The following is a 27,635-nucleotide window of genomic DNA, read 5'->3' as shown; positions in this document are numbered from 1 at the left end:
AATACAAAACATAATTAGAAGATATTTTGAAAATCTATACTCCAACAAAATAGAAAATTTCGAAGACATCAACAGGTTTCTAGAGACATATGAATTGCCTAAACTGAACGAGGAGGACATAAACAATTTAAATAGACCAATTTCAAGTACTGAAATAGAAGAAGTCATCAAAAACCTTCCAACAAAGAAAAGTCCGGGACCAGATGGGTTCTCAGCCGAGTTCTACAAAACCTTTAAAGAAGAGCTCATTCCAATACTTCTCAAAGTATTCCATAAAATAGAAGAGGAGGAAACCCTCCCAAACTCATTCTATGAAGCCAATATCACACTGATACCTAAACCAGACAGAGACTCATCAAGGAAAGAAAATTTCAGACCAATATCCTTAATGAACATCGACGCAAAAATTCTCAACAAAATTTTAGCAAATCGCATACAAAAACATATTAAAAAGATAGTGCACCATGATTAAGTGGGCTTCATCCCAGGTATGCAAGGTTGGTTCAACATCAGGAAATCAATAAACGTAATTCACCATATTAATAGACTTAAAGTCAAGAATCACATGATTATTTCAATAGATGCAGAAAAAGCATTTGATAAAATACAGCACCCCTTCATGCTCAAAACACTAGAAAAAATAGGGATAGTGGGAACATTCCTTAACATTGTAAAGGCCATTTATGCTAAGCCCATGGCTAATATCATTCTAAATGGTGAAAAACTGAAAGCATTCCCCCTAAAAACTGGAACAAGGCAGGGATGCCCTCTTTCACCACTTCTATTCAACATCGTTCTTGAGACTCTGGCCAGAGCAATTAGACAAACCAAAGAAATTAAAGGGATACGAATTGGAAAAGAAGAACTCAAACTATCCCTGTTCGCTGATGACATGATTATATATTTAGAGGAACCTGGAAATTCCACCAGAAAACTCTTAGAACTCATAAGTGAATTCAGTAAAGTAGCAGGTTACAAGATCAATGCCCATAAATCCAACACATTTTTATATATAAGTGATGAATCTTCGGAAAGAGAAATTAGGAAAACTACCCCATTCACTATAGCCTCGAAAAAAATAAAATACTTGGGAATCAATCTCACAAAAGAGGTGAAAGACCTCTACAATGAGAACTATACAACACTAAAGAAAGAAATTAAAGAACACCTTAGAAGATGGAAAGATCTTCCATGTTCTTGGATAGGAAGAATTAATATTATCAAAATGGCCATACTACCTAAAGTGCTATACAAATTCAATGCAATTCCAATTAAAATCCCAATGACGTACCTTACAGAAATAGAGCAAGCAATGATGAAATTCATCTGGAAGAATAAGAAACCCAGAATAGCTAAAGCAATCCTTAGCAGGAAGAGTGAAACAGGGGGTATTGCAATACCAGATCTTCAACTCTACTACAAAGCAATAGTAACAAAAACGGCATGGTATTGGTACCAAAATAGAAAGGTAGATCAATGGTACAGAATAGAGGACACGGACACAAACCCAAATAAACACAATTTTCTCATACTAGACAAAGGTGCCAAAAATATGCAATGGAGAAAAGATAGCCTCTTCAACAAATGGTGCTGGGAGAATTGGAAATCCATATGCAACAGAATGAAACTAAACCCATATCTCTCACCATGCACGAAACTAAACTCAAAATGGATTAAGGACCTCGGAATCAGACCAGAGACCCTGCAGATTATAGAAGAAAAAGTAGGTCCAAATCTTCACCTTGTTGGTCTAGGATCAGACTTCCTTAACAGGACTCCCATAGCACAAGAAATAAAAGCTAGAATCAACCACTGGGATAGATTCAAACTAAAAAGCTTTCTCTCAGCAAAGGAAACTATCAGCAATGCGAAGAAAGAGCCTACAGAGTGGGAGAATATCTTTGCCAATCATACTTCAGATAGAGCACTAATCTCCAGAATCTATAAAGAACTCAAAAAACTCTACACGAAGAATACAAATAACCCAATCAACAAATGGGCTAAGGAAATGAATAGACACTTCACAGAAGAAGATCTACAGGCAATCAACAAACATATGGAAAAATGTTCAACATCTCTAGTAATAAGAGAAATGCAAATCAAAACTACCCTAAGATTCCATCTCACCCCAATTAGAATGGCGATTATCAAGAATACGAGCAACAACAGGTGTTGGCGAGGATGTGGGGAGAAAGGTACACTCTTACATTGCTGGTGGGGCTGCAAATTAGTGCAGCCACTCTGGAAAGCAGTGTGGAGATTCCTTAGAAAACTCGGAATGGACCCTCCATTTGACCCAGCTATCCCACTCCTTGGCCTACACCCAAAGGACTTAAAATCAGCATACTACAGAGACACAGCCACATCAATGTTCATAGCTGCTCAATTCACAATAGCCAGACTGTGGAACCAACCTAGATGCCCTTCAATTGATGAGTGGATAAAGAAACTGTGGTATATATATACAATGGAATATTACTCAGCCATAAAGAATGATAAAATTATGGCATTTGCAGGCAAATGGATGAAATTGGAGAATATCATGCTAAGTGAGATAAGCCAATCTCAAAAAGCCAAGGGACGAATGATATCGCTAATAAGTGGAGGATGACACATAATGGGGGGGAGGGAAGGGTTAGTGTTAGGGTTAGAGTTAGGGTTAGGGAGGGGGGCAAGTATGGAGGAAGGAAGGACTGTATAGAGGGTAAAGAGGGGTGGGAGGGGTGGGGGGAAGGGAAAAAATAACAGAATGAATCAAACAACATTACTCTATGTAAATTTATGATTACACAAATGGTATGCCTTTGTGCCATGTACAAACAGAGAAACAACATGTATCCCATTTGTTTACAATAAAAAAATAAAAAATAAATAAAAAATAAAAAAAAGAAAAAAAAAAAGCTTTTCCCCACCACTGTCTGGTTCCTTTCCTAGGTCATCACATTATTTTTCTTCTACATCTGTCCAGAAACTATAAAAAGATATATAACCCTAAAATGATTTTTCTATATTCACTTTTTAAAAATATATTATCTTAGAGACTTACCAGTAAATAGAGACCAACTGTGTGTTAGTCATCTTCCTGTTACTATAGCAAATACCTGAGATAATCAACTTAGAAAGAGAAAAGTTTTATTTTGCTCATAGTGTTAGAGGTTTCCGTCCTGACTGATTGGTTGGTACTGTTGCTTTGGGTGTGTGGTGCCACAATATGGTGGCAGCATGAGGTAAAGCAAAGCCACTTATCTCATGGCCAGGAAATGAAGAGAAGGGGGCTGGGATCTCGCTAGCCCCTTCAAGGACACACCACTGATGATCTGAAAATCTCCCACCTCTTAAAGTTTCCACGGCCTCCCAATAGCACCACAATGGGGACCAAGTCTTTATCACAAGGGCCTTTGGGGCACTCTTAAAATCCAAACCATAGCAAAAGGAATTTAAAAATCATTATTTTTCATTTTGAAATGATAATAAACATACATCAAAGTTGGAATATATAAAAGCAACGGAAAACCACCTCCAGTTTTTTCCTGAGTGATCTGAGAGTAAGTTACTTACCCGACATCCCACCACTCCTGGATACTCCAGAACACATTTCCCATAAAGACTTGTTCCCCACATAACCATGTTGCAAATGATCAAAGTCAGAAAATGAATATCAATTCACTACTTTCATCTAATTCTCAGTTACCCAAGTTTTTCAATTGCCCCAATAAAGGTTTCATAGCAAAAGGATCCAGTTCAGAGCACAAGTTGATTTGGTTTTCATGTCTTTTTGGTGGGCTTCAGTCTGGAACATTTCTACCTCCTCGCTTGGCTTTTGTGACCTAAATTTATTCTAGATTACACTCTGTTTTGTAAAATGCCCCTCGATTTGAGTTTGTATTATGGCTCTCCATAATTATGTTTAGGCCCACATCTTTGACAGAAATGTCCCAGAAGGGATGCTGGGTTCTTCTTGTATCCTACTGGGGACGTAACTATGTGTCATTACTGATGACAAGAGGGGCTTTGTCCCTTTGTAAAGTTGCTCCTTTTGGACCTCTTTATAATTAATAAATATGTTCTGTGGAATAATTAAAAACTATGTAAACTTCACAATATGCATTATGCTTTTAATTAACTGAGTGATCAATGTCTGCATGGACTTAAAGCTTCTATTTTATTCAGTGGGTTTTTACTGCCATTATTTATTTTCATGCCCAAATGATGAATGATTTGCCCAACAGAAGCTGGCTCATATATCTTTTGGACATGTTTTGTTATTGTCTGGGCCCTTTCTTCTTCTTATTTTGGCACAGGAAGAGGAATCAAGTTTGTCTTGTGCTTTCCCTGCCTGCCCTGAAATCAGCTATTTCTCCAAGGAGTGTAAAATGGCTTTTAGAAGCCAAGATCCTGGCGGTAGATGTGCTCAGTGACATTGGGACATTGCTGCTCCCAAGCCTCTTGATGAACAGAGGTACACACACGTAGGGAACATTCCTCATGCTTATCTGCCAGCAGTCGCTGACACCATGGTTTAAGTAAGCCAAACAGTCTGGACAGAGAAACTGAGGTCATGGTAAAGACTCGCTATGGAATGTAGGTCTTTGCAGCTGTTGAGGCTGAGTTAGAAGCTGAAGGAAGGCCTCGCTTATCAGGCATCCCAGCAAGCTGTGATGTGAGCTCACCCGCGCTGCCTTGCCTCATGCTGTGTGCGGGAGCTTACCGTCCCCCCAGTCCTTTGTCTCAGACCTGTTGCTGGGCAGAATTACTTAGGCATACTTGGTTTGTTTACATTACCTCGACGTATAGTTCACCTATAGGCTGATTCTGTTATGCTTTTACAAGCATGTGAACCTGTTGGATAATGTGCCTATATATGTCCTGTACAATCCTAAGTAAAATTCGATCCGTGCCTTCAGAGCCCGATCTCCGATGTCTGAGTGCACTGGGTAGGCATCGTACGTCCTCACCCTCAGCGGACCCCCATCTCCGAACATCTACACACACATACACACATACACATCTACATTTATTTCTATTTTTATAGGCAGAAAACTTTTGTTCATACCAGTGACTCAAATTCTAACTCTACAGAGTTTATTCTAGGTTTCTCTCTTTTTGTATACGTATTTTTTTCCCCAGAGTATGAAATCTGGTTTCCATTATCCTTAATATGTTTATTTATTTGATTAATCCCCCGTATGTAATCAACACCCTGTTTCTGCTGCCATCTCCCCTCCAGCACTGATGCCGTCTCACTCTGCTCGGGCTCTGACGCCTCCTCCTGGGCAGCCCTGTCACGGCCTCACCCTGTGTGGTCTCTGACTCTGCTTTCTGGGCCATCTTCCCCAGCCTCGCCATGGCTGTCCTCTTCACCTCATTCAGGTTCAGACTTCACAGGCCAGACTGCTCTTCCCGGGATAGCCTCCTCCCCCTGCTGGGGCTCTGGTGCCCACGTTAGACTTCCCTCGCTCTCTACCTGGATGCCCTCTTGTGGGTCAGCCTTGACTCTCCCACTGGTCTGTTCCTCTTCATGGCCACTGTCCTCCCAACTTGGAATCAGACACCTTGCACAGAGCAGCGCTTCTTCTTCCTCTGTTAAGAAGTGACACGGTGCTGCTTCCCAACCAGTGGAAGCTGGGTTCAAGGAAAGCATGTGGATATTCTATGAAGATCCTTCATATTTGGGAATATTTGTCTGCTGTTTTTATATTTTAACAACCTCTTGCCTTGGTAAAGTATTTTGGGGTTTCACCTTTGTTCCCCCTTAAAACCTTGTAGACACTGCTCTATTATCTCCTGACATTGTTTCTGTGAAGAAGTCTGAGGCCAACCTAAGCTATGTTGTATCCCCTTGCCCATTTCCCAAGATATTTTTATATTTCTTCCAGACTGTTAGGATCTAGTTTGAAAACAGAAACCATATTAGTTATTTGAACAGAGATAATTTGTTATGGAGAATTATTAACTAGGTAACTGAAAAGGTAGCAGAGAACACTAGGTATCATGGGAGTAGCAATATCAGGCAGGAGCTACCAGCTTTAGGACTGGGAACAAAGGGAAGAACTTGCAAGTATTAAAACACAGAGCTTGGAGGAGAGTCTCAGAGCTCTGAGAGGAGGAAGCTTTGGCAGTCTGGTGCTACTGTTTCTGGGGCAGATGTAGGGAGTCATGAAACTGGTTCGATGAATTTGGAAAAACTGCAAAATAGACCTGACTGATTCTAGAAGAAATGCTGGGATGTCAGTATTAGGGAATGCAGATGGTAGCATGAAATCCACAGGAAGACAACAGGAAGCACACAGGAAGAAGTTGTCCCTTCTTCATCCTCTGTGACCCGCTGTGGGCAGGGCTCCCCCCAGCTGCCAGGAGGAATGTTCGCAGGGTCCGAGCAGCAGCAGCATTACAGAGCTGAATACAGACACTGGGTGTGATGTTGAGAAAACCAGCCGAACAACTGCAACAGCACTTTAATTAGGCTTTATCTTAGTCTTGAGTGTTCTGAATCAGATTTTCGTAGAACTTTTTACAATCTTGTCTACAGATTCTGTTTCTCCTCTCATTTCAGGGAAATTCTTTGATAACTTAGAAAACATTTTCTATTTAATTTTTTGGGTTCTCTATCTCAGGGTTGCCCATCTTCCTTAGCCTGGATTATTTTTGCTTTCCACAACTGCTACCCTTTTCTCTAATTGCTCTATTGTCTTCGTGTTTTTCTTCCCCCTCCTTGGTGCTTATCTCATGCCCCTTTTGTTAGTTATTTAGTTTTTAATGATGTCTATTCTACTTTGCCCTATTCTACTCTATTTTATTCCTTGCTATTTATATTGAATGCATTATCTCTATACTGACATTATTTTGTTCTCAATTTGTTTCCATAACCTTTCTTTTCCTTTGTTTTCATTATGATGGTTTTTTAAGTGGCTTCTAGAGAAGGAAACAATTTTTAGAAAATTCCTCTGTTACTAGAGTGATGTTTGTTCTATGTCAGTGTCTTTATTCCTCTGGGTTTATTTACTTACTTGTGCTGTGCTTTGCTTGTGTGGTTGCTATGCCATTTGTTGGGGTGGCTAAATCCAGACATTTTATTTGTCTGACGTATTGATTTGATTGGATGTAGACCTTCTGCATTTTACCTTGCTGAGTACTGGGTATTTTGGTTTGCCTATAAATGTTCAGGGAAACAGTTATTTGGAAACAGTTTGATCCCTTCCGGTCTTGCTTTTGTGATCTGTTAGGTGGGTCCAGAGCAACATTTGGCCAAGGACTAGTTATTCTCCTAGACTGGCAAGATCTTATTCAGTTTTCTATCAAATAACCAGTGGATTATAAGTTTGTCCAGTTTGGCTTGTGGGAACAGGCCTTGTTCCTAGCCCTATTTGAATGCTAAATATCATTCCTAACTAATCCTTTCACATGATTTCCTCTCTGGCCTCTGGTAGTTTGAGTGCACTGATCTACTCCTCGAGGGGCCCTTCTGTACATTCCTGAGTTTCTTATCTGTATAACTCTCACCTCTTCCTATGAATTTCAGCTGCCTTGGGCTTTCTGTTCACATTTTTAAGACTGTTGTGTTTTCAGTGTCATTCAGTTCTAAGTATTTCTAATTTCCCTTATGATATATGCTTTTACCTCTGAGGTATTGAGAAATGTGTTGTATAATTTCCAAATGTTGGGAAATTTTCCTGATATCTTTTTGTTGTTCATTTTCAATATAATTCAGTGATCAGGGAATGTGCTGTATATGGTTTCAGTCTTTTAAAATGTATTAAAATTAGTTTTACATTTTAATATATGATCTATTTTGGCGAATGTTTCATGGGTACTTGAAAACGGTGTATATTCAGCGGGTGTTTGATGTAGTGGTCTGTAACTGTCTAGATTGATTTGGGTTGTAGTATTATTTGTATCTTCTGTAACCTTACTGATTTTTATTTTCTACCAATTACTGAGAGAAGAGTTGAATTCTCTTATGATGATGGACTTTTCTAGTACTTATTTCAATTCTACCCATTTTTCTTCTTGAATTTTAAATTCATATAACGAAGATGTCTGCACTTTTAGAATTGCTATGTCCTTTTGAGGAATTGGTCCTTTTATCAAAAGACATTCTTCTTTGTTTTTGGTAATATTTCTTGCTTTAAATTCTACTTTGTTGGATATAAAATGCCACTTCAGATTCCTTTTGATTAGTATTTTACATGGTATATCTTTATTTATTCTTTTACTTATAACTTATACCTGGCTATGATCAGTTAAAGATACATGTTATCAACCCTAGAACTACCAATAAAATACAGGAAAGAGGCATATCAAATAATATGGAATTAAGAGCTATGACAGGAAATTGTGAGAAATAATTGAAAATTATTGAAAAGAACTAAATTGAAATTCTGGAAATGAAAAATACAATAACTGAAATTAACAACACAAAGGATGGTTTAATAGTAGATTGGACATGACTGAAGAGAAACTAGTCAACTAGGAGATGGGTTGGAGGCATGTATGAAAACCGCAAAGCACTTTAGTTGTTAATGTTAAACCTTTAATATGAATTTTCAATAACATTTGTAATACTTTCAGATGTTTTACCTTCTACAGAATGAGTTTTCAAAAACTTTACTTTGACTTCACAAATTAGATGAAAGCATTGAGCCATTATTGAGATTAGATTGTTAGCCTCTTTTCTTAGGAAGAGTATTAGCCATGACAATATAGTCAACATCTATCTTAATGAACAACATAAAGATAAACATCTTACTATGTTTATTTGGAAACTGAAAAGCTACCACCAGAGAACTCTCGGGTTACAGAAGAAATCTAAGAGGATATTACAAAACATTTAGATCAGACAAAGGTAAAAATACTACATGTCTTTATTCCTTTTGGAATGAAACCAAAGTGATACTTCAGGGAAAATTTGGAGCATTAAATACATACATTAAAATGCATTCTACTGAAAATTCTAATCAATACAGAAAAACAAAGAATAAATTGAGACATATAAGTATATAAGCTAAGAGACCAAATTACCTTTTATTTGTGGACAGTATAGTGTATATGTCCAAGAGTATCAGAATGAGAGAGTTTGTATCATTGCCACATGGAAGCCCAATCTACACAAGGCAAGTTCCCATTTATAGTTGCAGCAACACTATAAATGTATAGGAGTAAATATTTAAAAAGGAGGAACAAACATTTAAAGGAGAAATTTCATATTATAGCTTATTAAAAATGGCCCAAAATAAATGAAAAAATATGTTATATTCATAGATGTGAAGATTAAGTATAATGAATGCACCAGTTTTATGCAGATGAACCTACAAGTCCATTATAATCATAACCAAAATTCTAAACATAATTTCACTGACCTTGAAAAACTAATGCCAAAATTCACAAGGAAGAGCGAAGTACCAGAATAACTAATATGCTTTTGAGGGAGGATAAGATGGAGTGTTTCATTTTACCAACTATCAAGATACATTATGAGCCCATAGGTAAGTAAGATGATGAAGGAATGGTAAAGTAATTGACATTTATGACAGCAGAAGATAGTAGAAAGTCTAGAAAAGGAAACATATGTATGTGTTAAACTTGATGAATGCAACAGCAATGGACTATTGGGAAAAGAAAGAAAGCTAATTTTCCATATAAAAATTATGGATGGATATATAAAAATGAATTATGGGTAAAGTATAACTATTGAAAACAAACTTTAAAACTTTTAGAAAAGTATCAGCGTATACTAATACTTCCAAGTATACTTCCAAGTAGTGATGGGTTTCTCAAGATTTATCAAAACCAAAAATATGTACAAATTTGACCCAAATAAAATAAAAAATCTGCTCCAAAAAGACAACATAAGCAAAATTAAAAGACAAGGCACAACCAAAGACTTTGGGGCCCCTCTGCTGATGGATCTCTGGAAATCAGTCTCTCTGTCCAGTTCCCTCCTCTATGGCATTTGGGCTAGCTGCCCTGACTTCCTTGAACTCCAAATTTTGTTTCCTCAACTTCAGACTAAGCTGGGCTTTCTCTAGGTTCCTCCTCCCTGTGCTGAGTTTTGGAGATTCACCTGGCCAGTAAACTAGACAATCTCAGAGGATTACTGACTTCATCTTCTTCCTTCAGGACCACTGTCCTATATTACCTTGCTCATTGTTTTACATATTTTGCTTGGTTTTCTAGTTACTGAAGATGGGACAGTAAATCTGGTCCCTGTTATTCCATGATAGAAAGAAGCAGAAGTAGTTCTAATACCATTTTATATGATTTATGGAAAAACTATGAAGTAAAAGAATTAAAAACATGCATAGGGAAGATAAACAAATGTGGGAGACCAGTTACATAGAGGGAGTGAGAAGAAAGGACTACTCTGAAATTGAGATGCTTTATAAGAAAGAATGGCAAATTTTAGAATCCTTTGAAAATGGGTAGTAAGTACATGGATATTAACTATGGTGTTCGACATATGCATTAAATATTTTATAATAAAAGGGTAGATAAAGGGAGACTAAGAATATTACTTAAAGGAACATCCTGGGAAGACAGAAATTAAAAATAGAGCTATTGGGGGCTGAGGTTGTGGCTCAGTGGTAGAATACTCACCTAGCATGCGTGAGGCACTGAGTTCGATTCTCAGCACCACATAAAGAAATAAATTAAAAAAAAAATAGAGCTATTGTGTCTGTCAGCTCTTGTGGAGAGCGGTGACAGAGGATGGGAGAGCAGCAGCTGAGGTTGGGGGTCTCTGATGACCTCATGGCTGTGGCATGCCTGGTGCCTGGGAATGTTTCTGTGCAAGGGCACAGGATGCTTAGCTGCTGTGGCAGTGCCCTGCATGAGGAGGCTCTGTGCAAGAGTCCTATCAGCTCTGACCTTGATCTCAGGCACATTGCTCCTGGGAAAGAAGGAATTCTTATGCTAGACAACCACAATGTTTCACCGGCTCCCCTTCTGTTCCTGCCTGCTTTACAGTAACTTTAAACAATGGACTTTCTTGAGAGCTGTACAAAGCTCCTAACATCGCACTTTGCAACTGTGGATTGCAACTGTGGAAAAGCTACATAGGATGTCCTAGTTTCCTGAATAAAAAGAACAATGGTTGCATAGTCTTTAACCTGATAATGATACATATATAAATAAAGATTGCTGGCATGACTCTTTAGATCTGCATCTCCACAGAGGGCAGAGCTTCACTTGATCCCAGCTTAATCTTCAAAATCTGTGTTTGTGAATCTTTATTTTCCAAACCCCCTTTGCCCCTCGCCGAACCCTAGAGTTTGCTTATGCTAGTCACAGCAAGCTCCTTCAGGGCAACAGGCAATGCTGGGAGTGGTATAGTGTCAAAGAGCAGCAAACAGAGATGGCCACTCCCTTGCCTCTCCTCTGGAAGGCCTGGGACTCCCCTGCTGGTGCTTTCCTCTGGTACTTCCAACCCCCGGTTGACTTTCCTCTGATGAAACCCTTCAAAAGCCCAACTTCCACAAACACTACCAGTACTACCATCACATTGTGCTGAGTCACAGTCCCTCCACGCTGGCTCACCAATCCCTAGTTCTTGAAGACCTGTACTCTTAGGTCACTCTCCCTTTCTTGATCATCCACATAGATGACCTTTCTTTGACCTTGGTTTAGTTCCTTCCCCTACTTTCCTGCAATGATCATCACTTGCTTGGATGTTTACAGTAGTCCCCCCAACTGGTTCTTCTATAACAGAAAAAATCTGATTCTGTTGCCCCTTGATAAAGCCAAAGATTCAAGAGGTGATGGAAGAGGAAGGAGCTTTATTCAACTAGTGTCCAAAGAATAGAGAAGCAGGAACTCTAATTAAAGACATGGAACAGAAATGAGGAGGGAGAGAGGCTAATGAAGGGGAGGGGTAGCCATGTCTTTTCTGGAAATAGGCTGAGATCTTCCAGGAACTGGGGTTTGTTGTGAGCAGTGAGTAAGAGAGGAATCAAGTTTGGTTCCAACAAGTGGATTTTATTCACGCAATGCACGCTCGACTTAACATTCCTAATAACAGCAAGTCACAAATACATTTAAGATTCACTCCCTTGCTCACCTAGAGTCCAGTCCCCATGGACTTACTCAGTGCAATGTCTCTTAGCCAAGAAGTCAGTCAGCAAGACCGAGGGGATTCTTCTCAGCCGCTGCCTCTCTCAGCTCCTCGGATGTCTTTGACTGTCCTTGGGTGTCTGATAAGCTGGAGGCTGGATGGCAGTCATCATCGCGGGACAGGTGGTTAGTTGTCTGGCCTCAGTGACAATGGCCAATCAGCAATCAGCCATGGTATGGACAGCAACTGGGGCAGTCAAGAGACAGAGTGACGTGGAGTCTTCTGGTCATGGTGCTGCTGACAGTTTGCTCCAACAGTCCAGGGGTTTAAGTAGTGATTTTCAGCCCAGTCACGCTCCGGTCTTCATTGAAAAGACCAGAACACGACTGGACTAGGAGCCACCACTCAATCATAGATAAAAGTTCATTTCGGCATTGTTCAGGAGTGGTCATCCTGCCACACAGCAAGTTTGTCACCAGGTGCCTTTTTGATTTTAGTTTTACAAGTCCAGGCAAATACCAAATACAGCTTATTATTACTACATAACACACAACTATAGCAATTCCTATTCCTTGTCTCATTACAAGGTTCTACCTCTTTTTGCTTCTTTCATGGTCTGGTATTTTTGGTCATGGCAGCTGATAGGCAGTTTTTGCCTTAAAGAGGGAAGAAAGAGAAACTTGGCAAGTCTAGGTCAACTTAACCCTATATTATGGTTCTGGATAAAACATTTCTCAGCTGATCAACATTTGAAGCAATGTCCCCATCTGCATGCAGAGATGCATAGAATCTGCCCCAAAGGTTAAGGCAGAAAGCCAACAGACAATATGAAGGCAGAGATGCTAAGCTTTTTATCCTACCCCAGGCACCCACGGGCCGTCTGCAGGCCCAGGTGAAGAGCCAGTGTTTTCAGCAAACGTGACCTTCAGGTCGCCAGAGAGTAACTAGGCAACCATTCCCATCAAAATCCACATCAGAAGTGCTGCCTACAGCGAAGCCAGTGGGAGACTAATAATGTACTGCCCAGCTGTATGACCTCCCGAATTAGTGATTTTTAAGTTAATTAAGAGCAAGTGAAGCTGCGGGGTTTATTTAGGTTTTCCTCAGTAGCACTTCTTCACAGTCATCTCCACCCTGTCTCTTCTTAACACAGTAGCCAGCTGGTGACCTCTCCTCAGGTCATGTCCCTTCTCTGTTTAAAGTCCTCTATGACTCCCCATCACGCTCAGAGGAAAAGCCAAGCTCCCCTCATTGCCTGCCAGGCCCCCCACGCCTGGCTCCCTTGACCACCTCTTCTCCTGCTCTCTGGTTCACCACCAGGGCTCCACTATGCTCCTGGGACCTGCTGGGCCTGCTCTGGCCTCAGTTGTCCCTCCTGCTTCCCCTGCCTAGCACATCTCCACTCTAGTGTGTGCATGGCCTCCTCTCTCACCTCCCTCGCACCTTGCTCTTCACTGTGCCTTCTCCACAGGGCTTCCCCGACTTCTTATTTAAAACTGTACTCTCCACCCGACAGACTTTCTCTGCTCCCTGCCCCCAAGCAGGCATCGCCTTCTCATACGCCATGTAATTCATTTCTTTATTTTGTGTATGGGCCTGTTTCCTCCACTGGAATGCAGTCTCCACGAGGACAGGGTTTTCGTCTGCTCTGTTTATTGCTGTAATGCAGGTGTCTTCGATAGTGCCTGCACAGAGAAGGTGAGATCAAATACTTGCAGAGTGCAGGGAGCTGCTTGGGCTGCAGGGGGCTGCCTCATAGTCCCTCCCCTCCCCACCGCCTGTAGCGGCCTCCCCTGAGGCACCTTCCAGTTCAACAGGCCACTGCTCTGCCTCTCAGTCCATTTGTGCTGTTATAACAAAACACCTGAAACTGTCTAATTTGTAAAGAATAGAGGTTTATTTCTGACGGTTCTGGAGGCTGGGAATTCCAAGATCAAGGTTCCAGGAGGTTTGGTGTCTGGTGAGGGCTGCTATCTGTTTCAACAAGGCATCCTGTAACTGTGTCCTCCCAAGTGGATGGATGCTCCGTCTTCGTGTGGTGGATACTATCACGTTAGCAATGAGGTTTAAACATGAATTTTGGAGGATGAGCTCAGACCATAGCAGCCACTTCTAGACTGTTCTTGGGTTCTGGGGATGGGGCATTGTGGCTGATTTCTGTCCTGGACTCCAGTGTTGGCATGGGTTAAGCCTTTCTTTCCTTAGACTGTGTCATCTCTTGCTTCTTTTTAATCCTGCTGTTGAGCTGCTGAGATCCCAGGAAAGGAAATAATATAGTAATAATATTGGCCTGGTAGACTAAATTACAATTACAGTATGACCAAGAGGGTAAATCTTATGCGCACTTATTTTTTTGTCTACACTGCGAAGCCTTTCTGTTTCTCTAGGGGCCTGCGCTTTTGAAACTTAAGACTGGGGAGAGAGACCCCCTTCTCTCTGCATTTGGTGGTCATGTTCTCCTCCTGTGCCTGCTTTAATGGGAAGGACAAGGCATGGAAGAGGGAACGGTGTGGGCAGGGAGAACTGTGAAATATTTTTTCTTAAATTTTAAAGTATACTATTTAATGATGACAATTATATTCACAATGTTGTACAACGCTTGACACTATTTTCCAAACTTCATCACCCCAAACAGCAACTCTGTAACCATTTAACAATGACTCCCCATTCTTCTCTCCCTCAGCCCCTAGAAACCACCAGTCTGCTTTCTATCTCTTGATTTGTATGTTCCAGGTATTTCATATAAGTAGAAAATCATGTAATATTTGACTTCTTTTTTAAAATTTATTTTATTGTAAGCAAATGGGATACATCTTATTTCTCTTTTTGTACATGAAGTAGAGGCATACCATTTGTGTAATCATATATTTATCTAGGGTAATAGTTTTTGATTCATTCTGTTATTTTTTCTTTCTCCCCCGCCCCTCCCACCCCTCTTTTCCCTCTGTATAGTCCCTCCTTCCTCCATTCTTGCCCCCCTCCCACCCCCTATTATGTGTCATCATCTGCTTACCAGTGAGATCATTCGTCCTTTGGTTTTTTGAGATTGGCTTATCTCACTTAGCATGATATTCTCCAATTTCATCCATTTGCCTGCAAATGCCATAATTTTATTATTTTTTATGGCTGAGTAATATTCCATTGTGTGTGTATATCTATCTATCTATCTATCTATCTATCTATCTATCTATCTATATATCACAGATTCTTTATCCATTCATCAATTGAAGGGCATCTAGGTTGGTTCCACAATCTGGCTATTGTGAATTGAGCAGCTATGAACATTGATGTGGCTGTATCTTTGTAGTATGCTGATTTTAAGTCCTTTGGGTATAGGCCAAGGAGTGGGATAGCTGGGCCAAATGGTAGGTCCATTCCAAGTTTCCTAAGGAATCTCCACACTGCTTTCCAGAGTGGCTGCACTAATTTGCAGTCCCACCAGCAATGTATGAGTGTACCTTTTCCCCCACATCCTCTCCAACACCTATTGTTGCTCGTATTCTTGATAATCGCCATTCTAATTGGGGTGAGATGGAATCTTAGGGTGGTTTTGATTTGCATTTCTCTTATTACTAGAGATGTTGGACATTTTTTCATATATCTGTTGATTGCTTGTACATCTTCTGTGAAGTGTCTATTCATTTCCTTAGCCCATTTGTTGATTGGATTATTTGTATTCTTGGTGTAGAGTTTTTTGAGTTCTTTATAGATTCTGGAGATTAGTGCTCTATCTGAACTATGAGTGGCAAAGATGTTCTCCCACTCTGTAGGCTCTCTCTTCACATGGCTGACAGTTCCCTTTGCTGAGAGAGAGCTGTGGAGTATCTTTAAGATAGGCACTGTGGCACATGCCTGTAATCCCAGCCACTTGGGAGGCTGAGGCAGGAGAATTGCAAGTTCAAAGCCAGCTTCAGCAACTTAGTGAGCCCCTAATTAAAAGGGTTGGGGATGTGGCTCAGTGCTAAGTGCCGCTGGGTTCAATCCCCACCAGCAAAATAGATAGATAAATAAATAAATAAATAAATAAATAAATAAATAAATAAATAAATAAATCACACTATCGGTAATGACAGTGACAGCAATGACATGACCAGCATCTATTGAGCACTTAGTGTATGCCAGGCCCTCTTCTCGGTGCTTTCTTCGACATCTCCATTGATCATCACAGTGACCTCATGTACTTATTCTAGTCTCATTTCCTGCAGAGCAATTGACAGTTAGCCAGGTGAAGGAAGTGACGTGGGCCCCACAGTTGTCAAGTGACAGAGCTGGACTTCAGACACTAGCCTGCACCCAGGATCTGTGCCTGACCAGTGCCCCCCCTGAAGCCTCCAGCCACCAGGCCATGGAGACAAATCATTTGGCTCTGCCACCGTCCTGGTGCCTCATGGGCAGGAGGGGTCTGTTCTCCCCGACTGTGCATACCCTGGCCTGGGTGGGTTGCCCCACGCTGCTCCCACCCTCAGCCTCTTCCTCAGAGTCTGGTCCCTCTCCACTTCTGCTCTGGCCTCTCATCTCTGGCCCCACAGTCTCTGTTTCCTTCTCCTCAGTTAACTTTAACAAATAAAATGTAAATTTAGCCAAGCGCCCACGCCACAAAAAGGGAAGAGGGGACTAGTATGGGCAGTGGGCAGAGCCCAGGGCTCACACCCTGCCACAGAAACATGGGCTTTGCAAGGGGTCCGGAGACCCAGGTTCCTTGGGTCTGTGCTCTCGGGCATCTCCAGCTGCCCCCCCACCCCTACACTCATGCCAAGGCTGAACCGCCCCGCTCTCCCGCAAACCGCAGAGACTCTTCATCAAGCAAAATGCAGGTGGCTTCAGGGAGGCCGCCCAGCTCCAAGCTTTATCAGAGGGCACTTCCTGTGGATTGAATATTGCAGGGTCTCACTCCGACAATTTACGTATCGGAGTTGGAGGTGGTAGTATGGCTGGACTGAATGAGCTAGCGCTGACTGAGATTTCCAGGGGACAGTCACTTCGATGGGCAGAGGGGAGGCAAGGTGGACATGGTGCAGGGCAGCCGGTGTGAGAGGGCTCCAGGCCGCTGTATCCCTCTGCAGGTGAGGACTCCATTAGCACCTTGGGCCTGATCCTCAGCGTGGGGCTATCGCTGCTGCTCGTGTCCATCCTCGGCTACAGCCTGGCCAAGTGGTACCAGCGTGGGTACTGCTGGGAGGGTAAGTGAGCACTGGCCCCTGTCACCCCAGCTTTGCCCAGCCCCCCATCCTTCAGCAGTTAGCAAGGCGAGACGGGGCTGCGGTCCCTTCAACACTGCAGGATGCAAAAATCTTTCCTGTGGCAGTTACGGTGGTTGAAGACTCGAGTGGGCAGCTGAGCAGTCATAGTGGCTGGGTGGGGTTGTGTGCCCTTTATTGTGGGAATGGAGCTCCTCCCACCCTGCAAGCAGCCAGTTTGCTCTTTCCTCACGGCCCACAGGAGTCTATCCCAGGGGCTGTGTGGTCCCCCAAGGCCAAGAGCAAGGGGCTGGCAGGCCAAGCTCCAAATTGTCCTGTCTGGCTCCTTGGGAGTTCCACCCCATCTGTAGATCCTGGGTCTTCTAAGCTTGCTGATGTTCCAGTTTTCCTGGGATTCTCCTGGAATTCACTGTGGGGTTCTCAATTCCGGGACATATCTGTGCTTTCTATAGGACCCTGGCAAAGTTGGAAGGGCATGATGGAATGCTGAGTGGTAGTGAGAATTTCTTAGATCTGCAGTTAACTTTAACAGGTGTCTACAAGTATTTGTTAAGCGCCTACAATGTACCAATGTTTTGCCCAATATGATTTCTTTTTTTAAAAATTCCACATGAAGGCAAAGTTATTATAGCTTCTGGTTTTGAAGCAGATGAGGACATGAGGCTTAAGTCACAGGGGTGGAAAAGGATGGAGGTGGATTGAAACCTAGGTCTGGTTCTCTTAACTCTAGGCTAGTACTGCCTCCCTCCCAGGGGGCAGGGCCCTAAGAAGCCTAGGGCCCTCCACAGCATCCCAAGGCCTAGGCATCTGCTTCTCCAGAGAGCAATGAGGGAGTACAAGATATTCCTGGAAGGGTCATGTTTGGGGCACTAACTCTCTTTTTTGGTTGTCTTTCCAGGGCCTAATTTTGTCTTCAACTTGTACCAAATTCGGTGAGCAGATCTGAGTGGGGTGTGCTCTGGGGGTTAAGTATAATGAAGAAAGAATGAAAGATGGAGCTAAAACTTATTGCTTCCCTCCCTGTCTCCTTTCCACACCCCTAAGCAAACCAAATAGAGTCCACTTAGAAAAGTTCCATGAAATAACTTGAGTATGGAGAGAACCACGTGAGACCTTAATGACAGTGATCCTGTTAGCAGGGATCACTCTCAGGCACCCACCCACCCATCTATCTATCCACCCATGCAGTCATAATTTATTCTTTCAGGTTCTAGTGCAGCCAGTATTGTGGCATTTCTTTCTAGGGGACAAAGGTGGTTGGACCTCATCTCTGTCCTCGAGCATTTCCCTGTCTGTGCTGGAGACAGATGTGGTTACAAACAGTGTCATCTCTGGCACAGTATGGTGTAAAGACAGGAGCAATGGGGAGTTGGAGTCAGAAGGGCCTCTTGGACTGTAGTTCTCATCTACTTCCTGTAGTCCTCATCTACTTCCTGTAGTCCTCATCTACTTCCTCCTGGCCCTGAGACATGGGAGGAGTCCTCTTCTGGAAGATAAGTCAGTCAGTCAGTTGCCAGGAGATCCCCCATGGCCAGGAATGTCTTCCTATGTCTAGACCAGGAATATGCAGCCTCAGAGAGAGGTTAGGTTCTCAGCTGCAGGAGCTTAATCAGATAACCTTTCTCAGGACCCTGAAGGACCTGGAAGTGGGGCCACCCTTCACCATCAGTGGCCATATCAGCAGTCCAGATGGCGGCTACACGAAGTTCTCCAATGGGCTAGTGTGACGGGGGCAGCAGCTGGCTTCTAGAGTCTGGGAAAGGTGAGTGGGAAGGCTGAGAAACTCCTGGGTGTCTCATGTCCAAATAAAGGCCTAAGAGGGGCCGGGCACTGTCGCACAGCACCGAAGTCCACTCAGAATCCAGAGATTATTCAGTGCTTCCTTCTTGCTCCTGAGAAGCCACACCAGGTGACATGGTCTAGAGGAGCCTTCTCACACCTCTGCTGTTTCCTTTTCTTTTCTACAGGAACAGACTCCTGACTTAGCGCTTGTACATCCTGGGCTCTCCTCGGCTACCCTCCCTCTTCAGCATCCTCAAGACCTGGCCTGGCCTCTGAATGTGGAGAATGAGGGGTCTTCTCTGAAGACTTCACTAGCCTGTGGCTTGAGAGTCCTGGGGACAGTCAGTCCTCTAGGGAGGGACTGGCCAGGTGGCAGCAGCCTTCTCACAGGAACCAGAGAGGTGGCCAGCCCAGGGAGAAGGACTGGACTCCACAAGGCCCTGAGCCTGCAGGAGTTGCAGGTGTCCCAAGGAGCCAAGCCACACCCTGCACAGCCAGGGTGGGAGGAGCCCCCAGACTCCAGAGGGGTGCTCCTTAGGGTCGTCCCCTGTCACTTCCTCTTGAAGCCTTGATACCAGGGGTTGGAAAGACAGTCATATCTTCACTAGGCAAAGTTATGTGGAAATAGAGGTGATTCCAGACATGGTTTTTAAACTTCCCATGAGCTTGGGCCTTACTGTGCCCTGCCTCCCCTCTGTGCTTGTTCTGGCACTTTCCATCCTCCTCCTTGAACTGCTACTCTCCACCTAGCTCCTTCCCCACACTTGGGCTGCTCTCCCTCCTGTGACAGGCCTTGGTGCCTCCCAAACGTGTTAGCTCTGAATTTTGATTGGTTGTTCTGAGAACAGACTAGAAATGTCCCAGTTGCCTGGGCTCCTGCACGGGGCATGGGGTGGGCACTATCTCCCAGTGCACTGGGTTTCCTGAGCACAGTCTGCCCTGGGAAGCAAAACATGGAGCAGAATGGTGAAGTGAGGTCAAGGAACCCAGGCGAGGCTGAGCAAAGCAGATAAGAACAAGGCAAAGGAAGAAACAGCCCGGAGGACAGCAGGAGAGTGCGCCTTGGAGTCATCACTCCTTCCTGCAGCCTGTGACCTACTGGGTCTGGCGTGGAGCTGGCCCTGAGATGTTTTAGTCGGTCCTTGAGGCAGTTGTTCCATCTGGAGAGGCTGAGCCCCCAGGCAGGACAGGAGAAGGGAGCCCTGCAGCTGCTGAAACCTGCTGACACAACCAGCAGCCACTGGCCCCTCTGCCACCGTCCTAGCAGCAAGGCCACTGGGAGCCCAAGGCGGCAGACTGGGAGGGGGAGGGGTGTCATGTGGTTTATCTTCCTCTCTCTCTTTTCCTTGTTTCTTTCTCGCTTTGGGATCTAGCAGATTATAGCAGAAGGACTGGTCTTGCCAGCCCCTCCCCACTCCCTTCCTGTCAGGGGACTGGGTCATCCTCCAGGGTAACCAGCTCTGCCTTAATAAACTGAGTCTTTTTGGAAGTCTTTATTGGGTCTTCTGCCCCTGAGTAGGTGGGAGTGGAGAAGAGCCCTTAATGGCTTTGGATTCCCTCTCTTCCTTGAAGGTCTCTTGGGGGAAATGGAGAAAAGGAGACAGATTGATTTGGGCTTCCTTCTTCCTTGGATCTCAACTCTGAGGACTAGACCCACAGTTTTTTTTTTTTTTTTTTTTTTTTTTTTGCTTTCGTTTTTTGTTTTGTACTGGGGATTGAACCCAGGGATGCTTAACCACTGAGCCACATCCCCAGCCTTTATATATATATTTTTTTTATTTAGAGACAAGATCTCACTGAGTTGCTTAGGGCCTCACTAATTTGCTGAGGCTGGCTTCGAACTCACAATCTTCCAGCCTCAGCCTCCCAAGCTGCTGGGATTACAGGTGTGTGCCACTGCACCTGGCTTGGACCCACAGTTTTTTAACCCATGGGGTGTCCAGTCCCAATGACGCTCTCGACCATGTCCTACTCAGTGTGAGTCCTGGGTTGGCAGTCCCTGCAGTACCACTCAAGTGTCCCTGGAAGTGCGCAGGACCCACTGACCTTAGGGAAACTTGAAAGGAGGATGAGTCCCAACCCAGTGGTCCTGGTCCAGGTCTGGTGGCTTCAGGTGAGAATGCAGGAACAGCTGCTGAGGCCTGGGAGAATGGAGGGTATTTCCCATCCCTGGGAGCGGAACTGAGAGTGGGCTACTTCCTCTTTTAGGGCCCTCTGACGTGCTCCCAGTTCCCCTCCCTGCTCTTTTCCTTACTTCTTCAGGCCCAGCACAGCTATCTTCACCCGCCCGGCCCCACCTTAGGACGCCCTGTGATTCTTCTGAAGTCTCTAAAGGGGCAGAGTCCCACTTATTCATAAATACTAAAGGAGGATATTCCTAGAATCCAGGCTGGGTCTGTGGAGCTGGGAACTGGCTGGGCACTCAGCCCTTGGCCGTGCCAGGGCCTCTGCTGCAGCTTCTCCCTCCCTCCTCACTCCTCAGTCCACAGCAGATGAGCCGAAGGAGGCGGTCATGGGAGCCTGCGGTTCTGTGGGCTGGCCTGTCCGCAGTTCCTCTCTTGGTCAGGGCTGTTCCCCAGCCTGGAGTGCCCTCTTATCTCCCACCCTGCCCCTTCACAGTGTGACTCAAGTCCCATTTTTCCTGCAACTTCTCTTAGGACTCAAGACCAGATGCCACCATTTTGATCCCGGTTGTAGATGGACATGTTTGCTCCATTAGTCTTGTTCCCCAACCAAGCCGAGCCCTTTGTGGGCAAGGTTAGGTCCTGTAGGTCTCTGGGGACCCCTAAAACTGAAGCACATCAGAGGTGCTCAATAAATGCTGGTGGAGTAAGGACGAAACAGCAAATATAGCCATGAGAGGTGACCTTGTCTTAGAAGAGGAAACATTTTTTCTACATGTTACTGCATTTTGGAACTTGTGGCAACCCTGTGACACCAGAATTATTGGTGGCCCCACTTTACATATGGGAGCTGAGAGGTTCTGAGCGGTAGCTCCACAGCTGCTTGCTACTGGCTGCGCTGGAGCCTGAGCTGAGCCTGTGGCCTCATGGATGCAGCCTGACCTCCAGGCTTAGTGAGGAGCACTGTAGAATAGAGTCTGATTCTGACCCCACCCTGCCATGTTACGTGTTCATGGGCTTGTCACTCTATTTCAACATCAGGAAATCAAAAGATAGAACTATTTCTTCAAGGCCTCCTCCTGGCTCTTACCTTGTCTGCTCTTTTAAGAACTTCTCTATATTCCATGTTTAGCTATATGCCATCCCATAGTAGGTGCTCAATAAACCAAAGATGCAGCACAAAGTGTCGTCCTAATGCTCTCACTTATGAGCTGGCAGGTGAAAGGGATGTTTTGAGTTGCTCTAACTTGGGTGGTCTAGGATTTCTACCTACTAGTCGGGCATTGCCAGGACTTTGCAGAGATCGGGCCAGGATTCAAGACTAGACTGTTACCAACCAAGCCATTCATTACCCGGAAGGAAAGCACCGATGTCTGCTGGGCACACGCTGGTGCAGAGCAGGGTCTCCATTTGCACATTCTCACTGCAGCCTCTCAACCTCTCGGGGGAGGATATAGGATGAGAGCACAGTGAAGTGATCTGCTCAAGGCCAGGCGAGGATTTACTTTTTTCTAATCTTTGTGTTGCCCCACTTGTATCCTTAGCTCAAGCCAGCAGTGACCCTGAGGTCCTTGGTCCCCAAGAAACTGGCCCTTCTCTCCATCCAGGCCCCTTTCTGTGTCCACTGGACGATGAGCCTCCCCTAGCCCCATCCTCAGCTTCGAGCATCTCACTGGCCCACCCTCCTCCCTTCCTTTAATTTTCTGTGTCCTCCTTGACCCCCAAGGCATCACGTTCTGCCCATTCTTCATGCCAGCTCAAATTTCACTCCTCCAAGGAGCCACCTTCAAGACCTACAGATCCTGTTCTCTTCTGATTTTAACAACAATACTCTCTGGCTGCCATAACTTGATTATTTCCTTGCACTTGGTCGTCCTGCTCTCTCCTGTTTGATGAGCATTCTTAGAGGCAGAATCAGGCACGATACCTCTTCTGAGCTCTCTGGGTACCTAGTTGGTCCTGGCCATAGACAGGAACTTCTTAGGAAATTCGGTTGAAAGGGTGCTGAGTTTCTTCAGGGCATCTTAGGTGTGGCTTTATGCCTGGTCCAATCCTAGGTATTCTGAAAATGAGTAATTTGATCTCCTCTCCACACCTTCAACCACCTCCAACCCTGTGTTCAGGAGCAGATAAACTTCTAGAGAAGGGCACACACAGACGGTGAGGTCTAAGGAACAACCTAACGGACGAGCAAAATCAAGAGGAGCCTGGCAGCCGAGGACTGGCTCCTTTACTCTGGGTTCTCCTTCAGGCCTTCATGGCCGGGCCCTGGACCAGGTGATGGGAGCCAGGAGGCGAGTCTGTGGTGCCCCTCTCTCTGCTCCGAGGGTCTGAGAAACTCAAAGTGGGAGCACATGGGAGTGTCACTATCATATTTTAAAAAATTTGCTACTGATCAAAAACCATCTAGAATCGGTGAATCTGGTACAAAACAGGAAGCCAGTGGCCTGGTGAATTCTCACACGGAGCGGACCAGAAGTGAAAAATGTTCTGTCTGCCCAGAGTCACAGCAGACCAGCAAAACAACAGGTGGGGCAGCACTGGAGGCCCAGGCTGGGTGGCCCCTGCAGAGCCCAGGGATCGCTCCCTCCCAAAGCCTCAGATGAAGTTTCCCACGTCCAAGCAGGAGCCAGCGGGAGAAGGATGGTGGGAAAGTAGGAAGCATCATCTTCCAGTCTAGTCCTAGTTCTTCCGCCTGCAGCCAGTGGGCTCAGGCTCTCTGGGCCCCAGATGCCTAGTGCGCATGCAGCTGCCATTGAACTTGAGGGTCTCCAGCTCCCTTCCAGCTGTGAGGTTATTTCAGAGCATGGATAACCTCAGCTCCACAGTGCTGGGGCTGGGGAAGGGGCCAAGTGGAGAACCTTGTGTTTGTTTGTGCATGTGTGTTTTGTGTATGTGTGCTTGTGTATGTATGTTTGTGTATGTGTGCTTGTGTATGTTTGTGTGTACATGTATGTGTGTGGGTTTGTGTATGTCTGTGTATGTGTGTGTTTGTGTGTATGTGTGTATGTGTTTGAGTGTGTTTGTGTATGTGTGTGCTTGTGTATGCAGGTTTGTGTATGTGCACGTGTGTGTATGTCTGTGTATGTCTAGGTGTGTTTGTGTGTACGGGTGTGTGTATGTGTGGGCTTGTGCATGTGTATGTGTGTGTGTATGTGTTTAAGTGTGTGTATGTGTGTGTTTATATTTGTGTGTTTGTATGTGTATATTTTTTTTTTGTTTGTGTGCATACGTGTATGCTTTTTGTTTTTGTGTTTGTGTATGTGCATCTGGGTGTGTTTGTGTATGTGTGTGAATGTGTGTTTGTGTATGTGTGTATTTGTATGAATGTGTCGGGAGTGTGTGTTTGAGTGTGTGGGTGTGTATGTATGTGTCTGGGTTTGTGCGCTTATGTGTTTTTTAGTGTGTGGGTGTGTATGTGTGTTTGTTTTTGATTTTGTGTGTGATTGTGTGTTTGTGTATGTGTGTTTGTGTGTAGTTTGTGTTTGTATGTGTACTTTTGTGTGTGTGTTTATGTTTGTGTGTATGTGTATGTATGTGTTTGTATGTGTATGTTTTTGTTAGTGTTTTTGTGTTTGTGTGCATATGTGTATGTATGTGTATGTGTGTTTTTGCATGAGCTTTTGTGTATGTGTTTGTGTGTTTATGTGTATGTTAGTGTGCCTTTGTGTGTGTGTGAGTGTGCGTGTCTGTGTATGTGTGTATGTGGGTGTGTGTATATGAATGTATGTGTGTGAATGTGTGAGTGCAAGTGTATACATGTGTCAGTGTGTATATAGGAGTGTTGATGTGTATGTATGAGTGTATACATGTGTGAGCGTGTGTGAACATGTATGTGTCTCAGTGCTTGTGCGTATGTATGACTATTGTGTATGCATGTATGTGAGTCCGTGTGCATACGTGTGTGTGCATGTGTGTGGAAGCATGTGTGAGCGAATGTGGTGTGTATGGGTGCATTAGTGTATGTGTGTGAGTGTGTATGTGTGTGAGTATATATGTGTCTACGTGTGCTTGGGTGTATCAGTGTGCATGTTAATGTGTATGTCTTTGTATGTGTGTGCATGTGTGCCCGTGTGTGTGAGTGTGCATGTGTGGGATTTGGGGTTTGTGTGTGTATGTGCATGAGTGTATGTGGGTGTGTGTGCATATGCGTGTGTGTGTGTATGAGCTTGTGTAAGAGAATGTGTGTGAGTGTGCTTGTGAGTGTTAATGGGTGTATATATATGTGAATGTGTATGTGAGTGTGTTGAGTGGGAGTCTTCATCAGTGTGTATGGGTGTGTATATGTGTGTGAATATGTATAAGGTGTGTGAGTGTGCATGAGTTTATGTGTGTGCAAATGAGTATATTTCTGTCAGTTTGTATGTGTGTCAGTGTGGGTGAGAATGAGTGCGTGTACATGAGTGTGTGCATTATTTGCATGTGTGAATGAGCATGTGCTTTTGTGTGTGTGATTGTGTATGGTGTGTACATATGTACATATGTGTGTGAATGTGTAAAGTTTGTGTGTATGAGTGTGAATGAGAGTGTATAGTGTGTGTGTAAGTGTACGTGTGTGAATGTGTGTGCGAGTGAGCTACACCCCAAGCCGTTTCTTAAAAGGATGCCTGGGTTTTGAGACAGGGTCTCCCTGTGCTGCCCAGGCTGATCTTGAACTCCTGTGCTCAAGTGTCCCTCCTGCCTCAGTGTCCCATGCCGCTGGGACCACAGGTGCACCACCACCACACTCTAGCACTCAGTCCCATACACTAATGACCTCATGCCACGTGTCCTTCCTGAGTTATTGGAACCTTCTGGAATCCACCCATCCTTTTGGCACACTGCTGTCAAGCACCTGCTAGGTACCCGTAGGGCTGGGGACAGTGGACAATGCAGCCCAGCAGTTTCCTGCCCACTCCAGCTCACTGCAGGTGTGGGGACTGTCCCTGGGGATACTTGAGCTTAAGGGGCAGACAGCAGAGTCACAGGCAGTGAGCAGGCAGGTGGGGTGTCTGAGGGCAGCGCCGTGTGTGGGTGTTGGCAGGTGGCAGGGGGTCAGCGTGAGCCTGCAGTTGGGCTATAAACAGACCAGAACCTCCCCCAGCTCCCTGGGCAGGTGCAGGGCAGGGTCTGAGGCAAGTCCCACAGAGCGGCTGTCTCTCACCCAGTTGGCACCAGGGCCTCCCTGGAGGCTGGGGCAGGATCTATCCCACCCTCACTAATAAATGGCAGGGGACCTTTGGACAGTATGTCCCCAGCCAAATGGGCCCAGACCTCCCATGGCTCTTGGCATCTGAAGCAGATCCTTCCATGTGTCCTTGAGGCACCTGCTGGCCCAGCCCCCATCCCAGCCCCTCTCCCTCCCAGGTCCCTCTTAGCTACCCAGTCCAGCCACACTGGCCTCCAAAGCCATCTTGCCACAGGTCCTTTGTACCTGCCACGCCCTCACCAAGGAGGGGCCCTGCTCTGTCCCCCTTCTCCCATCCGGGTGTCCCTGCTCCAAGGGCTGCTGCTTGTTCTAGCCAGGATCCCCTGTAGCCTGGGTTGGGAGCCCCTCTTGCTCCCACTGTGTCCCTGTGCAGAGTCCGAAACACAGCAAGGCCTCACTGCAGGTTGACTGAGAAAAAACCCAGAACCCTGCAGTGCCAGCAGGATGGGTGAGGTGGCCTCCTCAGCTTGATACAGGTCCCCACAGGAGGAGAAGGAGAAGCTGTGCCTGGAGCAGCTGGAGCACAAGAAGGAGGTGTAGCACCTGCTGGAGGAGGAGGAGGAAGCTCAGGGTAGCAATACCCCTGGGTGGCCCCAATAAGGCCACATCTGTGCCCCAACTGAGGGCATGCTGCCTCCCACTCTGGAGTGGCCCTTCTGGCCACTGAAGGCTGAGCCCTGGGAGGTACCCCAGGGTCTGCAGGCCCGCTGTTCATGGTGAAGGTTGGCTGAGAGGCTCACAGCATCCTGAGGGGCTCAGAGTGGCAGAGAAGCCACAGGTGTGGGCTCGTATCTATTTACCTGCACTGACTCGCCAGGGATGCCCCCCAGGCATTAGTGGAATGTCCTGAGGCTGAGGAGACCCTAGCCCTATGTTTGTGTGTGTATGTGTGTAGTGTGTGTATGTGTGTATGCGTGTGTATGCGTGTGTGCATATGTATGCGTGTTGGCCTGTGTGTTTGTGCATTTGCATGTATGTTATGTTTGTGTTTGTGTGTGTGTATGTGTGTGTAATACAGAGCTGAGCCAAGGAGGAGAAATGCACGTCTGATTGCCTGTCAGATCCCCAGAGGGTGCACCCAGGCAGGTGCTCAATTCCAGTTTGCTCAGAGTGAATGATCGCGTGCCAGATGTTCCCATGGTCCTTTGCCTTGCTTCCTGGCTGCATTCCCTCACTTCAGGCTTCCTGTTCAGCTGTCGCCGAGTCCCTACACCACTCAGGAGTTGTGGGGTGAGGATAGCAGGGAAGGGAATAATTACACCATCACATGACTAAGCTAAGCCAATGGCAAGCCTGAA

The 27,635-nt window shown here is 45.0% G+C and overlaps 1 protein-coding gene across 1 annotated transcript in view; it reads left to right on the top strand.

Annotated features, from left to right (window-relative positions):
• SMIM35 (small integral membrane protein 35) overlaps window positions 1-20,675 on the top strand; it is a 75,744-nt gene extending 55,069 nt beyond the window's left edge. The window contains exons 2-5 of the mRNA XM_079104484.1: window positions 17,110-17,226; window positions 18,143-18,176; window positions 18,872-19,006; window positions 19,212-20,675. Of these exons, the coding sequence (XP_078960610.1) occupies window positions 17,110-17,226; window positions 18,143-18,176; window positions 18,872-18,971 (251 nt within the window). The 3' untranslated portion in view covers window positions 18,972-19,006; window positions 19,212-20,675. The remainder of the gene's footprint in view (window positions 1-17,109; window positions 17,227-18,142; window positions 18,177-18,871; window positions 19,007-19,211) is intronic.
• Window positions 20,676-27,635: the final 6,960 nt, after the last annotated feature.

The sequence above is a fragment of the Sciurus vulgaris genome, assembly GCF_902686455.1.
Source record: "Sciurus vulgaris genome assembly, chromosome: 11".
Classification (NCBI taxonomy): Eukaryota; Metazoa; Chordata; class Mammalia; order Rodentia; family Sciuridae; genus Sciurus; species Sciurus vulgaris.
This window is presented reverse-complemented; position numbering and strand designations above follow the sequence as displayed.